The sequence below is a fragment of the Bufo bufo genome, chromosome 3 (assembly GCF_905171765.1).
Source record: "Bufo bufo chromosome 3, aBufBuf1.1, whole genome shotgun sequence".
NCBI lineage: Eukaryota > Metazoa > Chordata > Amphibia > Anura > Bufonidae > Bufo > Bufo bufo.
The window spans coordinates 644,904,374-644,931,627 of record NC_053391.1 but is presented as its reverse complement, the minus strand read 5'-3'; the positions used below and the strand labels follow the sequence as shown (position 1 = coordinate 644,931,627).

Sequence of the window (27,254 nt, the reverse complement as noted above, 5' to 3'; positions counted from 1 at the left end):
CATGGAAAACAAGTTAGCATGTATGGGTGTGCATGATCTGCAAAGATGGATTTATACCCAGATGGGCTGCGAGTGCTTTCTACATGGATGAGTAGGCCTAGAGAAAGTCATAAAAACATTCCCCAGACCACAACACTGCCTCCACCAGCTTGTGTTCTTCCAACAATGGTTGCAGGGTGTTTTTTCTCCGATTTTTCTCTCCCGACACGCTAACCTCCATCCTTTCAATGAGGCAGAAAATGTGACTCATTGGAGAAGGCATCCCTCTGCCAGTCAGTGGTGGTCCAATTCCAATACTTCAGCAAAAAATGAAGAATTTTCTGTTGCTGCACCTTCGTTAGCAGAGATGCAGTGACCATCCAGATCCTCATATACAGTAGGGTTTCGGGTTTCACCGGGTATCGAAATATCGATACTTTTGTACCAGTAGTGATTCGATACCGGGATTTGCCTTTTACTGATACTCGCTCCCCCCAGTGCAGCCGCTGCCAATGAGGAGAGAGAGGAGCGCAGGAGTGGAGGTACTGTGGCCACTACGCCACCAATGATAATTAACGTTTAATACAAATACAGGAGGCGGGTGGCGGCTGCAGAATCACATAGCCGACACCCTGCCTCTATGACAGGGAGCTGCGATCAGCAGCAGTTAACCCCTCCAGTATTAAAAACATTGGAGGCAGTGGCCACGGGGTCCCCTCCCCCTCTCCAACAGTGGTGCAATGGCAGTTGTAATCGGAGACCCAGCTGTGTAATCCTGGGGCTTTAATCGGTTACCATGGCAGCCAGGACGCTACTGAAGCCCTGGCTGCCATGGTAAGCTCCCTGCTGCTGTGTGTACTATGCACAGGACAGCAGGGAGAGTGTGAAGTCCTATTCACACTAATAGAGCTCTATTAGGGTGAATAGGAGAAAGGAAATAAGTGAGTCCAGGTTCTAACCCCTAAGGGGGGAAATAATTAAAACATTAAAAAAAAAAAAAAAAAAATATTAAATTTTTTTTTCCTGTTATGTCGTTTACCGCATAGATTTTTTTAAATATTTTAGTAGTTTGGACTTTTCGGACATGGCCATGTGTAATATGTTTAATATGTGTAATTGGGAAAGGGGGGGATTTATACTTAGAGGACCTTTCACCGATTCTTACCCTATGAACTAACTATACAGACATGTGGAGCGGCGCCCGGGGATCTCCCTGCACTTACTATTATCCCCGGGCGCCGCTCCGTTCTCCCGTTATGCCCTCCGGTATCTCCGCTCACTAAGTTATAGTAGGCGGAGATTCCAGTCCCTAAGTTATGGTAGGCGGAGTCTGCCCTTGTTCTGCTCTAGCGCTGGCCAATCGCAGCGCAGAGCTCACAGCCTGGGAGGTTATTTTCTCCCAGGCTGTGAGCTCTGCAATGCGATTGGCCAGCGCTACAGAAGAACAAGGGCAGACTCCGCCTACCATAACTTAGGGAACGAGATACCGGAGGGCATAGCAGGAGAACGGAGCGGCGCCCGGGGATAATAGTAAGTGCAGTGAGATCCCCGGGCGCCGCTCCACATGTCTGTATAGTTAGTTCATAGGGTAAGAATCGGTGAAAGGTCCTCTTTAAGTATAAATCCCCCCCTTTCCCAATTTTACATATAAAATATATAAACAATAAACATATTACACATGGCCACGTCCGAAAAGTCCAAACTACTAAAATATTAAAAAAATCTATGCGGTAAACGACATAACAGGAAATTTTTTTGAAATAAAAATAAAAACTGCACAATTCGCCATTTTTTTTAATCACCTTGTCGTCGTCGTCCAAAAATAGGATAGGACTGTTCAATTATGGGCCGGACAATCCATAAAATGTGGAATGCACGCAGCTTTTTTGGGCCACAAGGAAACGTTATACTGTATGGGGACATTATACTGGACAAAGCAGCCACAAGGAGATGTTATACTGTATGGGCAGGCAGCAGGGCACAAGGAGACATTATATACTATATGGGCTGGCCACTTGGCAGGCAGTGGGCCACAAGAGTCACTATACTGCATGGGGCCACCAGGAGACATCATACTGTCTGGACTTAGGAACTATACTGTAAAGGGGCCACAAGGTGACATACTGTATGGGACAACAATTTGTAGCCCCTCCGTCATCAATATAATAATGTCTTGTGGCCCCCATACAGTAATGTTTTCTTGTTGCTCCTGTATGGGGGCCACAGGGAGACATTATAGTTTATTAAGTGCCATCACCATGTGCAGTGCAGCTTGCAGGCAGGGCCAGGGCCACAGAAGACAGACAGTACAACCTTTATTTCTGACACCTGGGCCGTTAGGGTCTCTCAATCCTCTTCCCCCATCTTGGCTTGGACTGCTGACTGACTTTGCGCGCCTCGCTCCTGTATTCGGCCAGTGGGTGGAGACTTGAATATGGGAGCGAGGAGGAGCTGGGGGCGGCCGCTGCAGGAAGTAATATGTACGGTACTCATATGCACGATGCAGGGGCGGGCTGACACAGATTGAGGAGCGGTCAGCATGCATAAGACCGCTCCTATGATGTCACCAAATACCGCAGTGCAGGCACCTAAATTATCGTTTCTGGGAAGCAGATTGTGTGGTCTAAACAGCAACAATGCAGCTGTATAGGGGCCGAGCGATCGCAACAGCGATACTTCGTCCTCATACTGTGGAGGAGATCCCTGCATATAAACGCAGCGGTCTCCTTCACTGAACTAGCAGTCGACTGTAAGGAAGAGACGCTTGCTTCACAACAATCGGCTGTAACATTGTGCAGTGTAAACCACCTTTAGACACATGTCTGGTGGCCGCTGGCTCACTATGGCGGTGAGCTGCTCCACTGCAGCGTGTTGGTTTTTCCTCGCGCACCTTTGTAGTTGATGTTCACCTCTCACATCAATGGCACGTGGTGCTCTGCGGTTTCTAAGTCAAAAGCCAATAATCATCCCTTTTTGCAATAAACTGCCCATTTTAACCATAACAGCAACAAGGGATGTGTGCACAGACAGCCTATCGCACATCTACCCACCAAGCCAGCTCACTACACAAGACTTCTTTCACGAGCTACAAGCTGCCCACATTGAAAGTAGGAAGAGATCATTAGAATGGGACTCGACTGTGTATAATCAGACAAAAAAATATTTGTAAAACACAAAGGATAAAGCACAGTTCATAAAATATTAGAACACAAAATAATAACTGACACAGGGCCATGTTAAGGGCCTCTACTGTTTTTGCAGAGCCGAGAAATAAACGAGAATTGGCATAATGCAGTACATTCCAGAACTGTAAGGTTTACATAGGATCATAAATCAATATAATGCTATATGACTTTCGGCAGCGATGGGAGGTTAGGTCGGTGGCTGCGATGCGGACTCACTGCGGGAGGAACGCTTGTCTGCAAAAGGCCTAAGGGTAAATGCATACGATCAGGATTGCGTGCAGCAAATCCACACCGTAGGTCATGCAGATTGTATTCTATGAGAAATTTCAAATTTTCATACACACAATGCAGATTTTTTTTTTTTCACGCGAATTTTGACCTACCGTGCAGATTCTAAAATCTGCAGCATGTCAATTTATTTTAGTTTTCCTGACCGAATTTTCTCCATTCACTTCAAAGGGGAGAGTAAAATCCACACCAATTAATGCGGATTGACTGCACGGATTTACCTGCGGATCTCAGTGTGGATTGTCTGCACAAATCCTGAACGTGTGCATTCACCCTTAGGTTGCAGAAAACCAAATCTAACAAGATAAATCCTGCTATCCATTCCTAAATAGTGCAATAGCAAGACAGATTTGCTTTTTCAGGGTCTGTAGATCTGTGTTGTGGATCTGTACCCCGCAACCAGGTAATGTACATTATGCAACTAAGCTTTCCCAGGAACCTGAAAAGGAAAATCTGCCAAGCAATAGCACTATTCAGTTTTGAGGACAGGGATTTGTCTTGGTAGATTTAGTATTAAGCATTCACTATTACAGCTCCACATCGTGGTAACCCAGCTCTCCTACACTGTTGGAAGTTAGATTTACCTTAACAATGAGAAATTGTTGTCGCCTATAAAAGGCAAAACTGAAACCAGGCACTAGGGAAAGCTGGGTAGAGCTGGCCAGTATTCCTGCAAACACACAGGGGGAGGTCTTGTAGGCCTTGAAGTCCAGGAGGCGGTCCTATCAGTGATTGACAGCTGTCTCTGTATACACAGTCATAGAGGGAAGGCTGTCAGTCACTGATAGGACCGTCTCCTGGACTTCAAAGCCCAAAATGAGCAGGAATTTAAATAAATGAAATAGAATATATTTTCCCATAAAACTATATATATATATATATATATATATATATATATATATATATATATATATATATATATATATATATGCTCAGCTCCTCCTGCTCTATAACATGCTGCCTTCAGCTCAGACACCATGACCGGTTCCCTTTAAGACCCACCCCTTTCCTTAACTTCCTGTGTGACCGAGGTCACGTTAGTGCACATATATCCAGCTGAAGATGGAGGAGCAAGGAGGAATGAGGGACGTAACTGCAGGAAATCTCCGAAAATTGCTTTCTTAGTGGTTTAAAGATGTCCAAACAGAAAGAGGTAAAGGTAAACTTTCTTTAGCAGTATTGCAGTTTTTTTTTTTAGGGTTTAATGTCCCTTCAAAGTACCTTTTATTTAATGTGGCAAAATATTCACTGAAAGCAACGTTGTATCAAAACCTGAGTAAAATTAACCTGTTACAGTACAAAAATTACATTGCAAAATGTGACATTAAATATGATGAAATATTCATGCTGTAAGATACGGACAATAAGGCGTATTACTAAAATGCTATTAGTATGCCCACGCCATTAGCACAACTGGTTCAAGATTGTTCATCAGAATATGCTTTTCCAAAACCTGTAGCACTATAGATGGACATACGAAAGATGGCGGCAGCTCTGCTCACACCTCATTATATGGACAGCTGTCCCCAGCACATACGCCAAGTCTATCCATAGACCCATTTTTTTTACCTCCATGGGCAGCAGAGTACAAATGCCTATACAATGGACCATTTCTCTCTTTTTTTTTTACATTGTTGCAGACGATAGGTAATGTATACCGCTATACAATGACACAAATTGTGATACAAACAGAGCCCAAAATATAGTAAAATTAAAAACTGATACGCCATCACAAAGGCAGCTAAAAAGACAAATGGCTGTTATATTGACAGTTTGGTCATGCAAAGTAAGGAGATGTATCTGGATGGACCATGTCAGTAAGCAACCCGACAGATACAATTAGTACCCCAAGTCTGGTCGACAGACTACCAGTTTTATTTATTTCCTATTACAGAAGAAAAAGATCCAGAGGCAGAAAAACTTAGAGAATGTGTCGTCAGAAAATTACCTTTTGTTTAAATCACGTTAATGATTTACATTTTTATATATATTTTTTTAGTTATTTTTTTTTTTATTCGCTAGACAACTAATCTTTTTTTTAAATATTTCAAAAATTCTGCAGTTTTCGCACTGGCCACTAGGCCTCATAACATGCCGAGACTTCCTGTTCTGTACAGGTAACTTTTCAATAGTTATCAAATTCTCCGACAAGACTACAACAGATATCACCTCTCTATAGATAACACAGGATCCACCATTCACAATAGGCGGTATCACCGCTTATCTTCACCCTCCTGACCTCTGTACAGGTCAAAGAGCATGCCTAGAAAACTTTTCCATATTAATCAATAGCGTCAGCTCCTGACCATTGTGTTTATGGACCATGGAGCTGCTGTTAAAGAAGACATATTTTAGGCCTAGTGGCCAAGGTCAAAACAGCATAAACAGTGACATGGAAGACTTAAAAATAAAATCACCAAAAGATCTACAAGATGTGTTTAACGTAAGAACACGATTTAAACAATAGGTCATTTTCTGAGGACACATTCCCTTTATGTTTACTATCTAACAAATAAGCTGATATCACAACAGAGCGGTGACGAGTACAAAACTACACAGAACTGCACGATTACAATAAGAACCTAGCAAACCTGCCACAAAAAACGGTGAAGCAATGAAGCCCAAGAACATCCACCACACTCAGCTGGATGACGGTCGTTTTATGGAGAGCAAACTTTGTTTCATGATAAACGGATTGAATCTGGAAACATTACTTACAGTGTCCATGTAAGCTGGTTTGAAACTTTCCTGACGTCTTAGATCATCCTGCTCCCTCTGACGAATCATGTCTTCTTCCCGTCGTCTCTGTTCTTCTTCATGTCTAGAATAAAAATTAATATATATAGAGACCATGAACTAATAGGAAGGGGAGCTGAAAAAGCACCTCCTGGATCGGTGAAATCATATTGGTTGACACCTAGGCTAACCAGGACCTTTATACTATTCCTCTTTCAGCATATTAAATATAAAATTATTTTGCGTGTTTACGCTGGTGACAAATATCTTAAAGGAAATGGCTAACTATTACATTTAAAGGGTTCTCCAGACTCCACATATTGATGACCTATCCTCAGGATCGGCTATTTCCTGCAAACTTTGATGCTGGAACTATACTTAGTCCCCTTTCACACGGGCGAGTATTCCGCGTGGGTGCGATGCGCGAGTTGAACGCATTGCACCCGCACTGAATCCCGACCCATTCATTTCTATGGGGCTGTTCACGCATCACTTGTGCGTTGCATGAAAATCGCATGAAAATCTGTGGGTGGCTCTGTTATGGAGAGGGGGATCTGTGGGTGGCGCTGTTATGGAGAGGGGGATCTGTGGGTGGCTCTGTTATGGAGAGGGGGATCTGTGGGTGGCGCTGTTATGGAGAGGGGGATCTGTGCACTGTTATGGAAAGGGGATATGTGCACTGTTATGGGCATAACAGTGCACAGATCCCTTTCCCCATAACAGTGCACAGATCCCTTTCCCCATAACAGTGCACAGATCCCCCCTCCCCATAGCAGTGCCATAGACCGATCCCCCTACCCATAACAGCCCCGGCCCTGCTGCTCACAGCATCACTCACTACATCTTTATTTTACCTTACAATCGTGACGCTCCAGTAACAACTCTGCAGGCAGAGCGGAGGGCGGCGTAACGTCACTTACTCACGTGACGCACCTGCTCCGCCCACTTTATGAATGAAGGAGGCGGAGCAGGCGCGTCACGTGAGTAAGTGACGTTACGCCGGCCTCCGCTCTGCCTGCAGAGTTGTTAGTTACTGGAGCGTCACGATTGTAAGGTAAAATAAAGATGCAGTGACAAAGTAAACCGCCCGCCCGGCGCCCGCCCGCAGATGGTGGGTGACAAATCCCACACCCCATATTTTCGGCCGATATGTAACAATATCGGCCGAAGTGGATTAGGTGCATTTTCGGCTGCCGGAATTTCGGTGCACCCATAATTACAATGTTTTGCACTTGCGCGGAAAAATCGCGCTTGTTCCCGCAACGCACCCGCACATTTTCCGGCAACGCCCGTGTGAAAGAGGCCTTAATGGAACTGGAAGCACAGACATCTTCAAACTGTATTGGTGGTGACACCATTCCCTTGAATAGGAGCTAAAAAGGCAGTAACACAGAACGGCCACTACAAGAGCTGTGCTTCTGGGTCCACTTAAAGTCCTAGTTCCAGTGATGGAGACTCCAAGGAACAGCTGATCGGCTGGGTTGTGGGGGATTGGATGCCCACCAATCTGATATTGATGATATATCTTATGGATGGGTCATCAATATGTAGAGTGTTGTGCTTTTTCATAAGTGTATAAAATATTTATCTAAATATCATAATTATAGTAGATTTGATTAGAACTATAACAGGCCATATTGCTATATGTATGTATTTTAAAGATGGCCGAGAGAGGGTCATGGGAAGGACAGTTCAGATAATTTCTTCTCATGGATGTACCAATCTGAAAAGAGGCATTCTTGTCTCCATATAAATTTATGACAGGAGAAAAGGGTGCTCTCCAGACGCAGCTGGTGCTAATTACCTCTACAGTTTGGCATTTATTAATGAAGCAGAAAATCAGTGATATTTATATACGCTTATAAATCCTTAGTTTTGTACAAGAAAATCAATAAGGCTACTTTCACACTAGCGGCATGGACCTCGGCAGGCTGTTCCGTCGGGTGAACAGCCTGCCGGATCCGTCCTGCCGCTAATGACAGTGTGCCCCCGGACTGCCGCTCCGTCCCAATTGACTATAATAGGGGCGGAGTACCGGCAGCGCACCGCGAGAGGCTGACAGAATAAAAACTATAACATGTCTGACATTTATTCCGGCAGCCTCTCGCCGTGCCTCGCCGGAATTCCCCCCACATTATAGTCAATGGGGACAAAGCGGCAGTCCAGGGGCACACTATCACTAGCGGCAGGACGGATCCGGCAGGCTGTTCACACAGCCTGCCAGAGGTCCGTGCCGCTAGTGTGAAAGTAGCTTAAGACATATGTATTGTTTTATATTGTTACGTATTCTTAAGGACGTTTATGTATCTGTCATATATACACTGCTCAAAAAAATAAAGGGAACACTTAAACACTTAGGAAGCAACACTGAGTGACAATCAATTTCACATGCTGTTGCGCAAATGGGATAGACAACAGGTGTAAATTATAGGCAATTAGCAAGACACCCCCAATAAAGGAGTGGTTCTGCAGGTGGTGACAACAGTCCACTTCTCAGTTCCTATGCTTCCTGGCTGATGTTTTGGTCACTTTTGAATGCTGGCGGTGCTCTCACTCTAGTGGTAGCATGAGACGGAGTCTACAACCCACACAAGTGGCTCAAGTAGTGCAGCTTATCCAGGATGGCACATCAATGCGAGCTGTGGTAAGAAGGTTTGCTGTGTCTGTCAGCGTAGTGTCCAGAGCATGGAGGCGCTACCAGGAGACAGGCCAGTACATCAGGAGACGTGGAGGAGGCCGTAGGAGGGCAACAACCCAGCAGCAGGACCGCTACCTCCTCCTTTGTGCAAGGAGGAACAGGAGGAGCACTGCCAGAGCCCTGCAAAATGACCTCCAGCAGGCCACAAATGTGCATGTGTCTGCTCAAACGGTCAGAAACAGACTTCATGAGGGTGATGAGGGCCCGACGTCCATAGGTGGGGGTTGTGCTTACAGCCCAACACCGTGCAGGACGTTTGGCATTTGCCAGAGAACACCAAGATTGGCAAATTCGCCACTGGCGCCCTGTGCTCTTCACAAATGAAAGCAGGTTCCCAATGAGCACATGTGACAGACGTGACAGAGTCTGGAGACGCCGTGGAGAACGTTCTGCTGCCTGCAACATCCTCCAGCATTACCTGTTTGGCTTTGGGTCAGTAATGGTGTGGGGTGGCATTTCTTTGGAGGGCCGCACAGCCCTCCATGTGCTCGCCAGAGGTAGTCTGACTGCCATAAGGTACCGAGATGAGATCCTCAGACCCCTTTTGAGACCATATGCTGGTGCGGTTGGCCCTGGGTTCCTCCTAAAGCAAGACAATGCTAGACCTCATGTGGCTGGTGTGTGTCAGCAGTTGCTGCAAGATTAAGGCATTGATGCTATGGACTGGCCCGCCTGTTCCCCAGACCTGAATCCAATTGAGAACATCTGGGACATCATGTCTCGCTCTATCCACCAACGTCACGTTGCACCACAGACTGTCCAGGAGTTGGCAGATGCTTTAGTCCAGGTCTGGGAGGAGATCCCTCAGGAGACCTTCCGCCACCTCATCAGGAGCATGCACAGGCGTTGTAGGGAGGTCATACAGGCACGTGGAGGCCACACACACTACTGAGCCTCATTTTGACTTGTTTTAAGGACATTACATCAAAGTTGGATCAGCCTGTAGTGTGTTTTTCCACTTTAATTTTGAGTGTGACTCCAAATCCAGACCTCCATGGGTTGAAAAATTTGATTTCCATTTTTTAATTTTTGTGTGATTTTGTTGTCAGCACATTCAACTATGTAAAGAACAAAGTATTTCAGAAGAATATTTAATTAACTCAGATCTAGGATGTGTTATTTTTGTGTTCCCTTTATTTTTTTGAGCAGTGTATTTCTCAAAAGGGATGCATATAGTCCTATTATATGATGAAAACAGTTTAAGTATGGACTTTGTCAATGATTATCTGTAAAGATGTGTATTTTAACTAACCATCAATCACCCGTTGGTGAAGCAAAGGAGGCACAGATATCTTTGTGAGAAAATAAGGATCATCATATTGTTATCGGTCCCATAAATTTAGGCTACTTTCACACTGGCGTTTTGGTTTCCATTTGTGAGATCCGTTTCAGAGCTCTCACAAGCGGTCCAAAACACATCAGTTTAGCCCTAATGCATTCTAAAATGGATAAGGATCCATTCAGAATGCATCAGTTTGCCTCCGTTCTGCTCTGGAGGCAGACACCAAAACGCTGCTTGCAGCATTTTGGTGTTTGTCTGACAATGCGGAGGCAAACTGATCCGTCCTGACACACAATGTAAGTCAATGGGGACGGATCCGTTTTCACTGACACAATAGAAAACGGATCCGCCCCATTGACTTTCAATGGTGTTCAAGACTGATCCGTTTTGGCAATGTTAAAGATAATAAAAACAGATCCGTTCTGAACGGATGCATGCGGTTGTATTATCTGTGCGGATCAGTCTGTGCAGATCCATGACGGATCCGCACCAAATGCGAGTGTGAAAGCAATGTGGGAAACACACTTAGTGCCTAAGACTCTATGCTTGATTGGTAGAAGTGTCAGAATTAAACCCTCTAGCTTTGATTTAGGTTCCAGGGGCCATGTGTATAGAATGTGAGATATGTCATACTTGGATACTTAACCCTTAATAGAATGATAATGTGAGATATGTCATACTTGGATACTTAACCCTTAATAGAATGATACTAATAGCTTAGGTAATAGTGTCACCTAGGAGTAAATGAGTAATTGTGCATTTTGGGTAATACAATGACATCACAGTCCTTATCACATGTACACGCCTAGCAAACAATGACTGGAAAACTCCAAGCTAAGAAGTTGTCTAACTTAAGTTTGTGATCATAAACCACACAACGAGGGAGAGAGAGAAGAGAACAAAAAAAGAACAAGAAAAAAAAAAAAAAAAAAGAGAAAACACAGAGAAACAAAGAAAACCCAGGAGAAAGATCCTAATGACCAGATCGTACTTCCCTTTGTCTCTGCACATCATCTGTATTCTCGGTAATGTATAACTTTATTTTGTGTAGTATTGATATAAATTAAATTAATCAGCCTGATATTCAGCAAACTACCCGCTGTTGGCGGATGTATAGTTGTTAAAAGTGTTACATCAATATTGTCACTATTCAGTAACTATACATATTACTGAATAAAAGACCTAAATATTGATTTGAGAGGTAACTCTCTTATTGGAATAATTTCATTCCATAGTCAATACCAGGCTTGATCATTTATATTGCTACCCCATTATCCGAGATTTGTCATAGTTTGTGCAGAGCAAGGATTTGTATATTTTATTAACGTTATAAAAACTCAATATCTCAAAAGTGTGGTTGGGACGTTATATTTCATCTTATGTCTGAGAGGTACTGTGTATAAGCTGCTATTTGTGTTGACAACTAGTGGCGAATTTTGGGGACTGCATATTACTGCAGCATTGCAGATTATTGAGTTTCCCATTAACTAATCTTTGACTGTATTTTAAATTATTGTATAATAATCAATTTATATTTTTGCATAGACGCTTGTACCTTGTTTTACTGACTGCACAATATAATTAAATAACCGATCAAACTCTTTTTGAGGTGTTATATGTGTCCACCTCAAGGATCAATCTTTTGAAATCTTTTCTTTGACCCTCTTTTTTTATATAAAGCCTTTTGCTTTATATCCCCGACAAGAGCTTGAATAAGCTTTTTAATGAGCATTTGTAAGAACATTTGATATTAACCAACCTACCCTTTCTAGGCAGTCAGTACCACAACAGAGCAGTCATTAAATCTGCAGCCCTCTAATGAGAGTGATAAGCATGTCTAAGTCTATAGTGTAAAGATGAAATGTCAAAAACATAAAATATTAAAAAAAAAGCTACGGGGGAGATTTACCATCCCCATATGCCTTGATGTTGGCCTAAACAAGTTATAAAGCCTTTTGCCAATTACAAAAAGAGGATGTGGCCATCAACCCTTGGCACATTTATCATAATTTACACCAGAAACTAGCGTCAATTATGACGGACACCTACACCAGATATAAGCTGCAGTAGATTTCAGTCAGGTGTACGGACTGCCGGAGGATGCATTTATGACCAGCTCTGGATCTCATCAAAGTAATTGCATCCTCTGGCAGGGGAGGGCCGTTCAAGATTGCGCAGCACATGCCTTGATAAAATCAGGGCCTATGTTTTTTTTTTTTTTTAAATTGGATTTTTTGTACTCACCGTAAAATCCTTTTCTCGTAGTAGGCATTGGGGGACACAGCACCATGGGGTATATGTCCAACTACCACTAGGAGGCGACACTAGACATAAAAAGTGTTGGCTCCTCCCCGTTGGGCTATACCCTCTCCACAGACACTAGGCAGCTCAGTTTGTACCAAAAGCAGTAGGAGAGAGAAGAAAGGCAAGGAACCAACAACTCCCATACCGGGAAAGATCAAGAGACCAGCCCGGAGAAGGTGAAGTAAAACAACATAGGGAGGGATCTGTGTCCCCCAATGCCTACTACGAGAAAAGGATTTTACGGTGAGTACAAAAAATCCAATTTTCTCGTGCATGGCATTGGGGGACACAGCACCATGGGACGTCCCAAAGCAGTCCCCGAGGGTGGGAAGAACAACCATGCCACCTGTGGGCATACAGGTGCGGGAGAACCATGTGACCCAACAGGAGAAAAGCACGGAATAGGCAGGAAGCCTCATAACAAGGGAGAAACTCCAAAGAGGCCACAGTGACGACTGCCAGCACCCCAGGACAAATGCCTGGGAGAAGGTCCCAAATGCAAGAAGAAGGCTAGGAACACCCAGCTCAGCCGAAGGCTGGAGTGAAAGTAGGACAGCATCGCGTATCGGATCTACCCAACATCCCAATTGTCTCAGGCGAAAGCACAAACACCCTGAGGTCAACCCCTGAAGGGCCAGGGGAGCAAGGGAAATTGGAACCACTGAAGGCCAAACGAGAGAGTGAAGCTATAGCAAGGCTCACATGTGAGTGGAGCAGGTCTCCTCTCACCGCAAAGCAGGTGAAAAAACTAAGCGCCCTATTGAAAGGAAAAGATCCTAAAGGCGCTAAGGGAAACAGACAACCCCTGGAAGGGGAGGGGGTTGTAGGTAAAAACCAGGAAAAGAGAAAAGACAAGACCTGCATCCCCAACCAGGAGACGAGGAACGAGCCTCTGAAAACAAAATATCGCTGAGAAGCGCAAGACCGGAGAAACTCTGGCGAAACTCATTATCAGGGAAGAAGGGAACCAGATGCAAGCCCAGGAAATCTCAGCAGGGGCACACTGGAGAGAGGGAAGCCATAGCAAGGCTCACATATGAAGGGAGCAGGAAGTCGCTATAAAAGAAGCGGGGGTGACTACACGAAATGTAGAAACCAGCTGCGACCGACATACAGAAGGCTCCCAGGGGGAGAGAGTACCAGATGGGCGAGGACAATAGCAAGGTCCCAAAGGACTGCCCTCTGTTAGATAGTACAACTAAGCATAGATATAAGGGAAAACCCGGACCCAGAAGGAACTACGGAACCCTGTCCTATGTCAGAGCAATCAGCAGAAAATTCACCTACCAGGCAGGTGTGTGACGCTCAGTGGTTCTGTCCCTGACTCATCAGGGAGGACGTCCAGTGAGGATATGTCGCTGACCCCAGGAGGATTCCGTGTGGCGGAGGACATCAAGTGATGGCCGAAAAACTACCGCAGCGGCCGGAGCTCAGAAAGCTACGTATCCCAACAAGGAGAAGATCCAGTGGAGATCACTGTACTCCACGAGGAATGGTCCGCCCTGTAATAGAAAACAGCGCGGATACTCCTTTATAATATGTGGAACGCGGAGTGCAGCCGAAAGTAGTATTTGATAAGGATGGCAATAGCAACCCTAGCACAAAAACCAACAACCACCAGGCCATGGTGTAGGGAGCGTGGTTGTATGTGGACCACCCACCAGATCAGAACAGATCAGTCATATACTGGGTACACCAGAAGTAGAAATAGACCGACAAGGAGGAGGTTGGGCTGGCCCACCCCTGCCAGATATGGCTACCATATTCGTGCTGAACCAGGATGCCGAAAAGGGAAGTAACCAACATCCGCAGCACAGAGTAGAGCCCGGGGAAGGAAGCACCCAGTAATACAGAAAATGTATGGGCCACAGATTGCACCATAGGGCCCAGCACGTGGGTACTAAAAATACACGCCCAAAACCGAGGTAAAGTGGCTGCATGTTGCACACTAAGGAGGGTGGAAACAAAACCACAGCATCCAGGAATGCGACCGCATTTGGAGGGTACAGGTCCTCAACCTGTAAGGTAGACATGAGGCTGTGTAGTGCAGAGATACGACCAGACCGTGCAACGGCTGCCACGTTAGCTATGGCACCTATATTTCGTTCGGGAAGGGAAAAATAGGGCCACACGGTACCACAAGGAACGACAGGTGCACACCACAACAAGGTAAGTGCAATGGCAACTAAAGAATGCCCTCTATTTCACCTAAAAAGAGGGAAATAGGGCCGCATGGCACACCATAGAGCCCGACAGGTGTAACGGCTGCAGCATCAGAGACGGTGCAGGAACTCACCTAAGAAGGGAGTAAGATGGCTGTTTGGTGCACTCTAGATGAGGTTGCAGTGGCAACGGCACTACAAAGTGGCCTCAATATCTCGTCCAGTAAGGGAGAAATAGTGCCGCAAGGTACACCATAAGGCCAGACAGAAGCAACGGCAACAGCTCCTGGAGATAGAGAGGTTAAATAAAAATGAAGGGCACAAGGAGGCAGCCTGGTGCCCACTAGAACCAAACAGAGGCAATTGCACAGCAATTGAGAGTGGCCTCTATATCTCGCCGGGAAGGGAGAAATAGTGCCGCACGGAACAATAGAGCCCGCCAGGGATACTGGATACAGCATCAGGAGATGGTGTAGGGACTCTACCCATGAAGGGAGCAAGGTGGCTGGAAACAGACAGGTGCAATTGCTACGGCAATTGAAGGTGGCCTGTGTATCTCGCCCGGCAGGGGGAAATAGTGCCGCATGGAACACCTAACCAGTCAGCAGGAGCTCTACCTATGAAAGTAACAAGGCAGCTGGAAACAGACAGATGTAATAGCCACGGCATAGAAGCCGGCCTGTATTCTCTGGTACAGGCATTACAAAAGAACCTTTAGAGGCCGAGAAGGGGAGCCAACCCTACAAGTGGCGTTTGCCTGAATTATCAGCTTGCCTAAAACATAGCCCCTGGATAGGGGCCAGGAAGGTCTGTCGTGCACAGCCTACGAGGGCGTACATACCAGAGACACCGCGTAGGTGTCCCAGTTGCTAAGCACGGTGACGGCTGCCTTACCTGTGCAGGCAGGAGGGCGCCATCTGAAAGTCCACTAGAGGGGCACCAAACCTGGTAGGGTAGGTACCACCATGCACGTTTGACTTGACCACGCAGAGGGATTCTGCACGGTGGAAGACCGCCTGATGCTCTGTTCCGAGGGAATCGGTGCAGAGGTGTCCCCAGAGGCGACTGACAGAGAAGGCTTCGTCACCAGCCTCCGGCCTGTCCTGGGGGACCCGAGGATGCCGGGGAGGGGTGGAAGCTAGTTGAGACCACCCAAGGGTGGTCCATGGGCTACTCCTTGCGTGACCCTGTATCTTAGCGTGCGCGTGGCTCAGGGGGGAAGGAGACCGCAATTTGTAGGTAGCGCTCCAGCGAATCCGCCAGGGACTGAAGGATCGCCATGGAGAGAGCCCATTCGCGCGGGGAAGGGGGGGGGCCCTACCACGTGGAAACCTCCGTAGACAACGGACGCACGAAAATCGTGGCGATCCGATACGGAGGCTGGGAGAGGAGGCCCCATAGAGCAGCAGGGCTGACCTATCTAACCCCGGAAACAACAGTTCCCAAGAGGTGCTGCAGCAGCTATATAGTAGGCAGGAAACCTCATGCAGGTGGCAGGGCTGCAGGAGAATGCAGCAATAGAGAGGGGAGAGAGGGAAGGGGCCTGTGGAGCAATTCAGCCAGAGGCTGCCTACCGGACCCCAGGAGTTATGCAGCGCACCCAGCGCAGAAGCTGGCGACCGGAAAAAGAAGGAGCCGACAGCCGGAGAAAGAACCGCCCCTCAGAGAGAGAGAGAGAGCAGAGAACCTGGGGCCGGCTTGGCAGGCAAAAGAGGCCCCTCCCAGGCTCCCCCCACGGAGGGGAGGAGACGGAGTAAGCCCGGGAAGAGAAGAAAGTGGGCGGGGAGTTGCGGCCTAGTAGGCCCGAAAAGCCGGGGACTAAAGTAATGGAGCGCGGCCGGGAGCGAACGGCCGCGACCGCGATAGTGCCCCAGAATTGCCGCGACGAACGGGGGCCAGGTGGGGGAGAGAACTGAGGAAGAGACCCCCAGGGAGAGAAAAAAACGGAAGGCCAGGGGTTTCAGGGGCCAGGATACAGCTGAGAGAAAAAACCCACAAGCTATGTAGCAGAGGCAAGGCAGCTTATCAGAGGCAAGGCATTGTCCCACACAGCAATAAAAGCTGTATCATGTATCCGGGTAGGGAACATGAGGGGGGAACGCGTCCAGGCCCGGGAAGGAGGGTGGGATCCCTAATCTAACATACTCACCCTCAGACGTCTTCAGGCGCAGCAGTAAGCACCCCCTTGGCGGACTCAACACGGGAACCGTGGGACTGCCGGAATTCCACTGCGGAAGCAGATTTGGGGACTGGGTGGCTGCCAGGTACCTGAGTACGCGCCCGCAGGGGGGCAACTAAAGTGGAACACGATGGAGCCACCCCTGCCGCAGGCCGAAACCTGCAGAGAAAGAAAAAATGATTAAAGAAAAAATAAAATAAAAAAGTAGCAGGATGACCTGCACAAAAAAGCAGGTCAGGTCTGCCTCCTATGGACACTAGAACAAAACTGAGCTGCCTAGTGTCTGTGGAGAGGGTATAGCCCAACGGGGAGGAGCCAACACTTTTTATGTCTAGTGTCGCCTCCTAGTGGTAGTTGGACATATACCCCATGGTGCTGTGTCCCCCAATGCCATGCACGAGAAATGCATACTACTTTCCTATTCTGCAGCCTCTTCTCACAGCGTTGTCAAGTGTTCAGGCCGTCTCCTCTGTATTATAAACATGAGACGGCAGAGCACTGGGAAGAGGAGCACAGCCCTGAGTACTAGGGGAGAGCAGTGGGAGGAGGAGCACAGCCCTGAGTACTAGGGGAGAGCACTAGGAGGGGGGAGCACTGAGAAGAGGAGCACAGCCCTGAGTTCCTGGGCTCGGTCAGAAAGTGGAGGGGGGAGGGCTGCTTTACATGCTGCTATCTCCTAAATGGTAGCAGCTAGAAACATGCAACTGGTCTTGTTTGAAAGCTGACATTCCAGGCTTCCGTACAAGAACAGAATGACAGCTAATGATGGAGAAATCACTGTTCTAAATCGAGTCGGGAATAATTGCGGGTAAAGCTTTATTCACAGCATCCCGATTTCTATCAGTGATATCTTCTCCTGTACTGAACAGAACCAGAGCTATAAGCAGTTAAAGCACCCCCCCTACCCGTCAGTGTGAAGGAGAATGAGGGAGCAGCTGCATACCTGACAGGAGGTCATAAAGATAGTAAAAAAATATATGGATATTTAACACCAACTAGGATGTTTAGAATGGGCAGAGACACATCCACGGCATGCCCGCGATGTGGAGAACTGGAAGCAGATTTTTTGCATATGATGTGGAACTGCAATCCGATAGCTAAGTTTTGGAAGGAAGTTACTGATTTTCTTTGTTGCCGGCGCGAATGGATGGCACCCCTGAGATATTGTGGATATTGAATGAAGAAAATTGGGATCACTACAAGACAATATTTTTGAGGGAGGCACCGTTTATGGCAAGGAAATGTATTGCTCCGAGATGGTATAGTCCCAATACACAAATTCTGACCATATGGAAAAAACTAATTAACCAGATCTTACCATATTTAGTACTAGTGTTTAAACACCGTAACAAATTCAATAGAGTCTTGGGCCTCTGGTACGAGTCAACAGACACTATGTATACAACCTTGAGAATGCGACAAGCCCTGTGGTCGTCTCAGGGTAACATGGGTCAGATGGTTTAGAGGGGCTGTCAGACTATACCATTTGATGCTATGCTAGACAGAGAACTTAGGGGTTTGGGAAAATGCATTGGCTGATTAAAAATAATGGCAAAGTTATGTACTAAGGAACAAATGGAGAATATGAAAATGGCATGCAACTAAGTTTATATTGTATTTGACAACAAGAGTGCCATCATTGTTAATTTCACTTTTGTCCATAAAAAAGTTAAAATAAAATAGAATATATTAAATATAAAAATTTCAGTTTTTTAATCTTTTCCCCTAAAAATAAAAGTTATTTTATTAATACATATATATACACCCCAAATGGTTACTAAAAAAACCTTTTAATGTGACTATTAAGAGGCTAAAATAAATGCTTAATTGATTTCATGTAATTGCTGGGCTCGTCTCTGGTTAGCTGTATGCGAGAGGATACACACTGCTCTGGGGTAGTGGGGGAGGTTATCTGCATTCTGATTGGTCCTACTCGTTCATGTAAGGAGAGCAAGGGGTTATGCGAAGTGAGGAAAATACAGGATGGCCTCAAGGACAAGGCAAAGATCAGCGCAGGAAGTGCAGCAGAGGCCATCTTAGGAAGATGCTGAAACAGAGGCAGAGAGGAATAGGGCTGAAAACAGACATCAGAAAGGTAAAAGTAACTGAAAAGTAAAGCTTCATGAATATCTTCCCTTCAGCATCACATATTTTAGGAATTTCATTTTTGGTAGTGAAATGGCAGTTACACTTTAAATTCATTTTCTGTATAGGTGCTGATGACAAGCGTTAAGTCTTCTAGTTTGGTGAAAACTCATTTTGTGACTTGAATTGGAATTCGGGGCACACAGGTCACTCGGCATTCAAAAATGTCACATTTACAGAACACACTACATTAGATCGTTCTCATGTCAACCTGACATGAAAGATGTACGCCATTATACTGGTCTGAAATACCTACCTCATATGAAACTGCTTTCGCTTTTGAAGCTCCTGATTCCTCAGCTCCTCCAGCCTTCTCAGCTCTTCTTGCCGTCGCATTAGATCTGCACAAACACAGCAATTCATTTACAATACAGCAGACATGATGCTCCAAAAGTCACATTTTAGAAATATGTAACACACCAGTAAAGTTCCAGTCTACTTAGGTCATGCTCACATCAGTGTTGTGAACGCCAGCAGTCTAGCATAGCCGGATACCACTGTGCACCGCCAGATACACACTCACTATAACGGGATCCAGCTAGACAAAAACATTTGAGTGTAGGATTGTTTATCCGGCCGAAAGCCGGCATATATGCCTGATACAGCAACCAGATCAGAGTCCCGATGTCCGCAATGCAGATGTGAATCCGGCCTTAAAAGGAGAAATCCCATAAGAAGTTATCCCCTTAAAGGGGTTGTTTCACTTCAGCAAATAGCCTTTATTATGTAGAGAAAGTTAATACAAAGCTCTTACTAATGTATTGTGACTGCCTATACTACTTCCTTTGCTAGCTGGATTCATTTTCCCATCAAATTATATACTGCTTGTTTCCATGGCTACAACCACCCTGCAATCCATCAGCGGTGGTCGTGCATGCACACTATAGAAAAAAAACACCAGTCTCACGGTCCCGGCCACCAGAGAGGCTGGCACTTTTTCCTATAGTGTGCAAGCACGACCACCGCTGATGGATTACAGGGTGGCCATAACCATGGAAACGAGCAGTGTATAATGTGTGCTACTGCGGCGGAGGAACAGCCTTACACTACAACATGGCGGATGTGTGCATGGAGCCTAACAGAAATATCATATCCATGCCAACTCATTAACACCTTAATATTTCCACTAAAAGGGCACAAAAGAATCACCAAATCAGAAAATTTAACCAAATGCTCCCAAGCGCATATTCATAACTGAAAACAATTGCAGATGCCATTTATCATTATAGGCAACACGCAACAGATATCGGCCATATTGCTGAACGGTCAAAGTCCTAATTAAAGCAACCAGATGATGGAGTAAAAATGGGATCAATAGTAATCAGGCTGGTAGGAACGTTCCACATCATGGGTCTCCGATGTCCTTTAAAACATTCATGGGTCAGGAGCAATAATTGAATAGACACAAGCAAATTTAAAAAAGGTGCCCAAACGACAGAGACAATATAGCAACCTTCAAAGACAGGTTTCTTTTTAGGCTAATACACACTGGCCCTGATCAAACTAGTTCTTTTTATTTTGGAGTAAATTTGTTAATTCTCTTTTGTTTTACTTTTCAGGCCTCACGCACATAACCGTATCAGCTTTGCAGTCTGCAAACCACAGCTCCGTAAAATATGGATACATTGTTTTGTTTTTTTCTACTAGAAATAAGCTTGTCCACAAAAAACAGACAAGAATAGGGAACGTTCTATAATTCGGCGGGGGAAAAAGGGGTTGAGTTGAGAACCCATAGAAATTAATGGGTCTGCGTCCAATGCTCAAGAAATGCAGATGGGACGCAGATCCAAAATAAAGTTGGGAGCATGAGTCTTAAGTCACATTTATCAATAGTCTGCGACAGGCCAGTTATTTTTTTGCTCCTACTAAGACAACTTCAGAAATCCGGCTGTTTGCTGGCGTTCCTGTGGAGTACGTTGGTTTGAAGCCTTATTTATCATAGGGGCCGTCTCAAAAAATGGTCCCAACCTGCCATGGCTGGTGCAGGTGAAAACAAGCTAGAATGTCATACTTTGGCCTGTGCTAAAATCTTCAGTGCTGTGCGCCAAAGACATTACCTTCTCGCAGAATGGAGAAACGTGAAGACAACCTTTAAATTGCTCCCTGTTGATAGATCAGGGTCTATGTGTTTTAGTTCCAGAGAAATACATGGGATCTGTTGATAAGCCTTTGTTTCACAGCATAAAACATACCTCAAACCCCTTTGTATTCATGGCTATATATGTAATAGAATTTTATAATTAGACTTTAGAATTTTGATTTTCAGAACATTTGTAAAATAAATAAATAAAATAAAAATGGTGACGGGCCGATGGATCCCAGAGATGAGGAATAACCGGTCTACTAATCTTTTATTGGTGATATGTATAGCCTTTATTCTAGTAACTTACCGCAGGTGGTAATGTACAAGTAAGGATAAGAAAGGAGAAGGTTACGGGCAGACAATGTGGCGTCTGTGTGCGGCCAGCGGCCACGTAATTTTGAGAGTGATGCTTCAGTTTTACTCCAAAAATGGTGTGCCTCGGCTGTACATCTCAATGTTTGCCTGTACCCTAAAAACCTGCGGAACACATTCAGAATGGAGGGGACTCTTACCTTGTCTCATAAGCATCAGCTGGTGCTCATGGCGGGCTGCTTCCATCTCTGCCTCCAATTTCTCCTTCGCTTCTTTTATGTTCCGGTCAACCTGTTCTTTCTGCTGTTTCTCCATTTCATACAGCGCTTTCCATCGTGAAGAGTACTCAAACTCGAATGTTCCTGGCTGAGCAAACCTTGGGGGCTCCTCCCTTTCTCTAAAGGAAACGAAAAATGTATTTTCATAAAAATAAAAAAAACAACTATGGCATAGAAAGGACCTTTGTATATGGCATAGATATCTCAGATAACTTTATGAAAACACGGCCAATAATACATTAACATTTCAGTCATTCTCCTTCTGCAGGCCTCTGTGGTGGAGACAAGCCGGAGGCCTCTAAATAAATCTGGCGAAGGTAGTCCATGCTCAAAAAAAAAAAAAATAATATTATTATATATATATATATATATATATATATATATATATATATATATAATAAAAAATCAAATTTATGGCAGCCATGAGGAGGTGTAGAGTTGCGCCATAACTTATAATGAGGACCTTTAAACAGGTGGCTCGGTAGGGCATACTGATATAGGAAAAACAGCAAGCAAGCACTCTCACATGCCATGTGCTCCTCTATTCCCCCGCTGTACCCCCTGTTCTGGTTTCTTGCCTGGTATGTAAATCCAAACCATTGGTACAGGAAGGAGGAGACGCCATGTTTCTCAAGGGGCGTCTCCTTCTCTTTGGCTGTGATATTCTCCACTGTGAATGGGCAGCTCACAGCCAGGGAGAAGACGACGTCCCTTGAGAAACATGGCTGTCTCCTCCTCCTCTTCCCTGTACCGATGGTTTGGATTTACATACAAGGCAGGAAACCAGAAAGTGGGGCACAGCAGGGGAACGGGTTAGCGCATAGTGAAAACCGTAAGCGATATCACATGCCTTCAGTATGCCCTGCCAGCTATTTACACGATAATGTCAGGATTGGTTAAAGGTCCTCTTTAAAGCAGTAAAATTTTTGCCAAAAATTTGGTATGCGCAAAACTGAAACTGGTACAAGTAGGATAAAGAAATATCCCCTGCACTGTGTCTGGGGGTCGGCTAGCACAATGCGGCAGATTTATCACACCTTCATTCCAGAATTCTGGCTTCAAAGTTGCAAAATAGAGCTTTAGAGACTTTTGGCACTCGCACAAAATTTTTAGACTTTTTGCAAGTTTACACCACTCACTCCAGTTTTGAAATAGGTGTTAAAAAGAGAACGTGGATAACTACGTTAAGTTTCACTCCAGATTTATCACAGACTTTTTAGATGGTGAAGATCTATCCAGAGGATAGATCATCAGTTAAATAGAACTGCAGAACCCCTTTAGTGTTAACAGCAGCGATACAATCCACTTCCGGAACACAATGGGGGAGATTTATCAAACTGGTGTAAAGTAGAACTGGCTTAGTTGCCCATAACAACCAATCAGATTCCACCTTTCCTTTTCTAAAGGAGCTGTGAAAAATTAAAGCTGGAATCTGATTGGTTACTAAGGGCAACTAAGACAGTTCTATTTTACACCAGTTTGATAAATCTCCCGTTAATAACTTTTCTCAGGTCTGCGGCAAGGTTAACAGATAACTTACTTGAGGTACTGCTGAGTCTTCTGCATAAATTTTTCTGGCAAACCATCTTCATCATCAAACTGCTCCATTGGTTCTACAATAACTGGCCGTGGAGTCCTAAAAATATCAGATACACCACATTGTAATAAACCTTAATCATCATCTAATTTTTCATGCAACTTAAAGGGGTATTCCCATCTCAGACAATGGGGGCATATCGCTAGGATATGACCCCATTGTCTGATGGTGCGGGTCCCACTGCTGGGACCCGCACCTACAACGAGAAGGGAGCGAGGAGAGCTGTGGCTGGAGGACCCCAGATTTCCCGGGGTCCATCCACCACCAAGCGCTGTTCCCATAGAAGTGAATGGGAGCGTACCGCGCATGCGCGGCCCAGGCTTCCATTCATTTCTATGGGGTCGACGGAAATAGCCGAGCCAGCGCTTGGCTATTTTCGTCGGCCCAATAGAAATGAATGGAGAGCGGCTGTGTATGCGCAGTGCGCCCTCCTACACTTGCGGGGCCCCATTCTCGATATAGATGAGGGTCTCAGCGGTGGGACCGGCACCTATCAGACAATAGCGATATGCCCCTATTGTCTGAGATGGGACAACCCCTTTAAAACGGTCCATAAAATGTATAGGCCTTAGACTTTGTAGTTCCGACCAATTAAAAAAAAAAAACACTGTTTTTAATTTTTTTTTTTTAACATACAACGCTAGCTCACCACCAGTAATGTCATTTATTTCACCTCGGCTCAGTTACAACCATACATTTTCAGGGAACCTGGTCATGTGATCTCAAGTCTGGCCACCAGTCCAGAGCTTGCTCTCCTGTTTAGACAGCAGTGGTCAGTCTCCCAGCAGGCTCTGTGTGAACTACAGGATGACATCACCAATCAAATCCGCCTGGCAGATCTCAGACTCCTCCCCTGCCCATCCAGCTCCACCCTCCATATTCCTCTGTAAATCTCTGTATCCATAGGATTCTGATGAAGTTATGTCTCCCCTACCTAAAGGTGCAGATATATAAAGTAGGGAAGCTTATGCAGCTATTAGCTGTAGATTTATATACACGTCCTGACTCACACTGCTTGTACTATCTGTGTGTGCTGACTCTCCAGTGCAGTTGGAGGAGATGCAGCTTCACCCCCGCCAATCAGTTGTTTGAAGAGGAGGAAGTGCTCCACGCAAGCGCTGCCTCCTGGTCATTACACCACGCGTCTACTGTGGAGTGGCGGCGTAGTGTAATTACATGTACTTCCTTCATTCAAGTGAACGAAGTGAGTAATGACATTACACTGCACTTCTGAGATGACATGCAGTGTAATGAAGAGGAAACAGTGCTTGCATGGAGTGCCGCCTCCTCTTCAAAAAGCTGATCAGCAGGGGTCCTGGGTGTCAGACCCCCGCCGATCTGATATTGATGACCATAGCCAATATCCAGTCAATAGCAGGCGGCGACGGAGAGGAACCTCCTTAAGGCCTCTTTCAGACGGGCGATGCGGGAAAAGGTGCAGGTGCGTTACGGGAACACCCGCGATTTTTCCGCGCGAGTGCAAAAGATTTTAATGCGTGAGAAAAATCGCGCATGTTTGGTACCCAAACCCGAACTTCTTCACAGAAGTTCGGGCTTGGGATCGGGGTTGTGTAGATTGTATTATTTTCCCATATAACATGGTTATAAGGGAAGATAATAGCATTCTGAATACAGAATGCATAGTAAAATAGCGCTGGAGGGGTTAAAAAAATATAAAAAATTATTTAACTCACCTTAGTCCACTTGCTCGCGCGGCATCTCCTTCTGTCTCCTTTGCTTAACAGGACCTGTGGTGACATCACTCTGGTGAACACGTGATGGAACACGTGATGACCGGAGTGACGTCACCACAGGTCCTGTTCAGCAAAGGAGACAGAAGGAGATGCCGCGCTGCGCGAGCAAGTGGACTAAGGCTACTTTTACACTTGCGTTCAGAGCGGGTCCGTCTAGTATCTGCACAGACGGATCCGCTCCTGTAATGCAAACGCTTAGATCCGTTCAGAACGGATCCGTTTGCATTACCATGAACAAAAAAAATAATAATAATAAAAAAAAATTATTTTTTTTTGTTCATGATAATGCAAACGCATCCGTCCAGACTTTACATTGAAAGTCAATGGGGACGGATCAGTTTGAAAATTGAGCCATATAGTGTCATCTTCAAACGGATCCGTCCCCATTGACTTACATTGTAAGTCTGGACGGATCCGTTTGCCTCCGCACGGCCAGGCGGACACCCGAACGCTGCAAGTAGCGTTCAGGTGTCCGTCTGCTGAGCGGAGCGGAGGCTGAACGCTGCCAGACTGATGCATTCTGAGCGGATCCGCATCCACTCAGAATGCATTAGGACTGGACGGATCCGTTCGGGGCTGCTTGTGAGAGCCTTCAAACGGAACTCACAAGCGGAGCCCCGAACGCTAGTGTGAAAGTAGCCTAAGGCGAGAAAATCTTTTAATTTTTTTTTAACCCCTCCAGCGCTATTTTACTATGCATTCTGTATTCAGAATGCTATTATTTTCCCTTATAACCATGTTATAAGGGAAAATAATAATGATCGGGTCTCCATCCCGATTTTCTCCTAGCAACCGTGCATGAAAATCGCACCGCAATCGCACTTGCTTGCGGATGCTTGCGATTTTCACGCAACCCCATTCACTTCTATGGGGCCTGCGTTGCGTGAAAATTACCGCTCATGTGCACAGCCCCATAGAAGTGAATGGGTCGGTATTCAGTGCGGGTGCAATGCGTTCAATCCACGCGGAATACTCGCCCGTGTGAAAGGGGCCTAAGTGTCACCCATGCAGCAGCGGCCGCGCGGGGAGCGGTTTAAGTATAACCGGTATGAGGTGCCCAGGCATTTTAGGGGTGGGGTTCTCCCCACATGAGAAGAACGGCAGCAGAAAAGGAGCACCACTGCTTAACTTACCTTTCTAGAACTTCCAAAAAGAAGCAGAGTACAGCGCTCTGCAATCACTGGAAGTACCACAAAGATGGATGGAGCAGCAATTTTCAACTGTCGCTCCATTCATAAGGGTGGACATAGGACCTCCGGTCTCATGATCAATGTGTGTTTCAGCAGTTCGACCCTCATTGTCTAACCTGTGACTTGGGATACGTTTAAAACCCTTTAACCCCTTCACGCATTGTCATGTACATGTACTTGAGGGAATGCGGCTTCTTGCCACATCCTCATGTGCGTGTACGTGATGTGATCGGACAGGTGCAGGAGCTACACCTGCCAGATCCCCAGCACGGGCCCAGCCTGCTGCATCCGCCGGCATCACTGTATGCGGTGATGCCGGCGGATTAACCCTTTCACATGCCGCGGTCAGCCATTGGCCCCCTGCGCTGCGATGGAGTCGAATACAATACAGAATATATTGTACTAAATTGAAACAGGGATCAAACCCTGAAAAGGTGAATCCCACAGTGGGACAAATATAAAAAGTTTTAAAAAAAAAGTGTTTTTTTTTTTTATATAAATTTTTCGTTTCAAGTATAAAAAAAAAAAAACCTTGCCATTAAATAGTGTTTAAATTTTTTTAAAATAAAAAAAAACAGACATATTAGGTATCGCCGTGTCCGTAACGACATGCTCTATAAAAATGTCACATAATCTACCACCTTAGGCCGAATGCACAGGGCCGTGTTCCGCGGCCGAGAGCGGTCCGTGGTATCCCGGGCTGGATTCCTGTTCAGAGCAGGAGCGCACAGCGTCATTGGTTGCTATGACGCCCTGTGCTTCATGCCGCCGCTGCACTACAGTAATACACTCGTATAGTGTATTACTGTAGTGCAGCGGCGACATGAAGCGCAAGGCGTCATAGCAACCAATGACGCCGGGAGTCCCAGGCTATGAGCTGTGCGCTACGATTGGCCAGCGCTGCAGCAAGGGACAACCCTAATACAAAAACTCGGCCCAGTACAACAGAGGGAGCTGCAGACACCGGAGCCTATACCGGACGAATGGAGCGGCGCCCAGACATACTAGTAAGTGCATGGGGACCCCTGGGTGCCGCTCTGCCCACTGATATAGTTAGTTAGTTTTTAGCTTTTAAACTAGTG

At 45.7% G+C, this 27,254-nt stretch overlaps 1 protein-coding gene across 4 annotated transcripts in view; it reads right to left on the bottom strand.

Annotated features, from left to right (window-relative positions):
- The window catches only part of PSPC1 (paraspeckle component 1), a 126,089-nt gene that overhangs the window by 63,296 nt on the left and 35,539 nt on the right, over window positions 1-27,254 (bottom strand). For all 4 annotated transcript variants that reach the window (XR_005777762.1, XR_005777763.1, XM_040426239.1 and 1 more), the window contains exons 3-6: window positions 23,172-23,267; window positions 21,554-21,750; window positions 19,215-19,299; window positions 6,171-6,273 (exon numbers count right to left, since the gene is read on the bottom strand). Coding sequence is in view for 2 of the 4 variants with exons in the window: in XM_040426239.1 (XP_040282173.1) it covers window positions 6,171-6,273; window positions 19,215-19,299; window positions 21,554-21,750; window positions 23,172-23,267 (481 nt within the window). In the remaining 2 variants the exon portion in view is untranslated. The remainder of the gene's footprint in view (window positions 1-6,170; window positions 6,274-19,214; window positions 19,300-21,553; window positions 21,751-23,171; window positions 23,268-27,254) is intronic.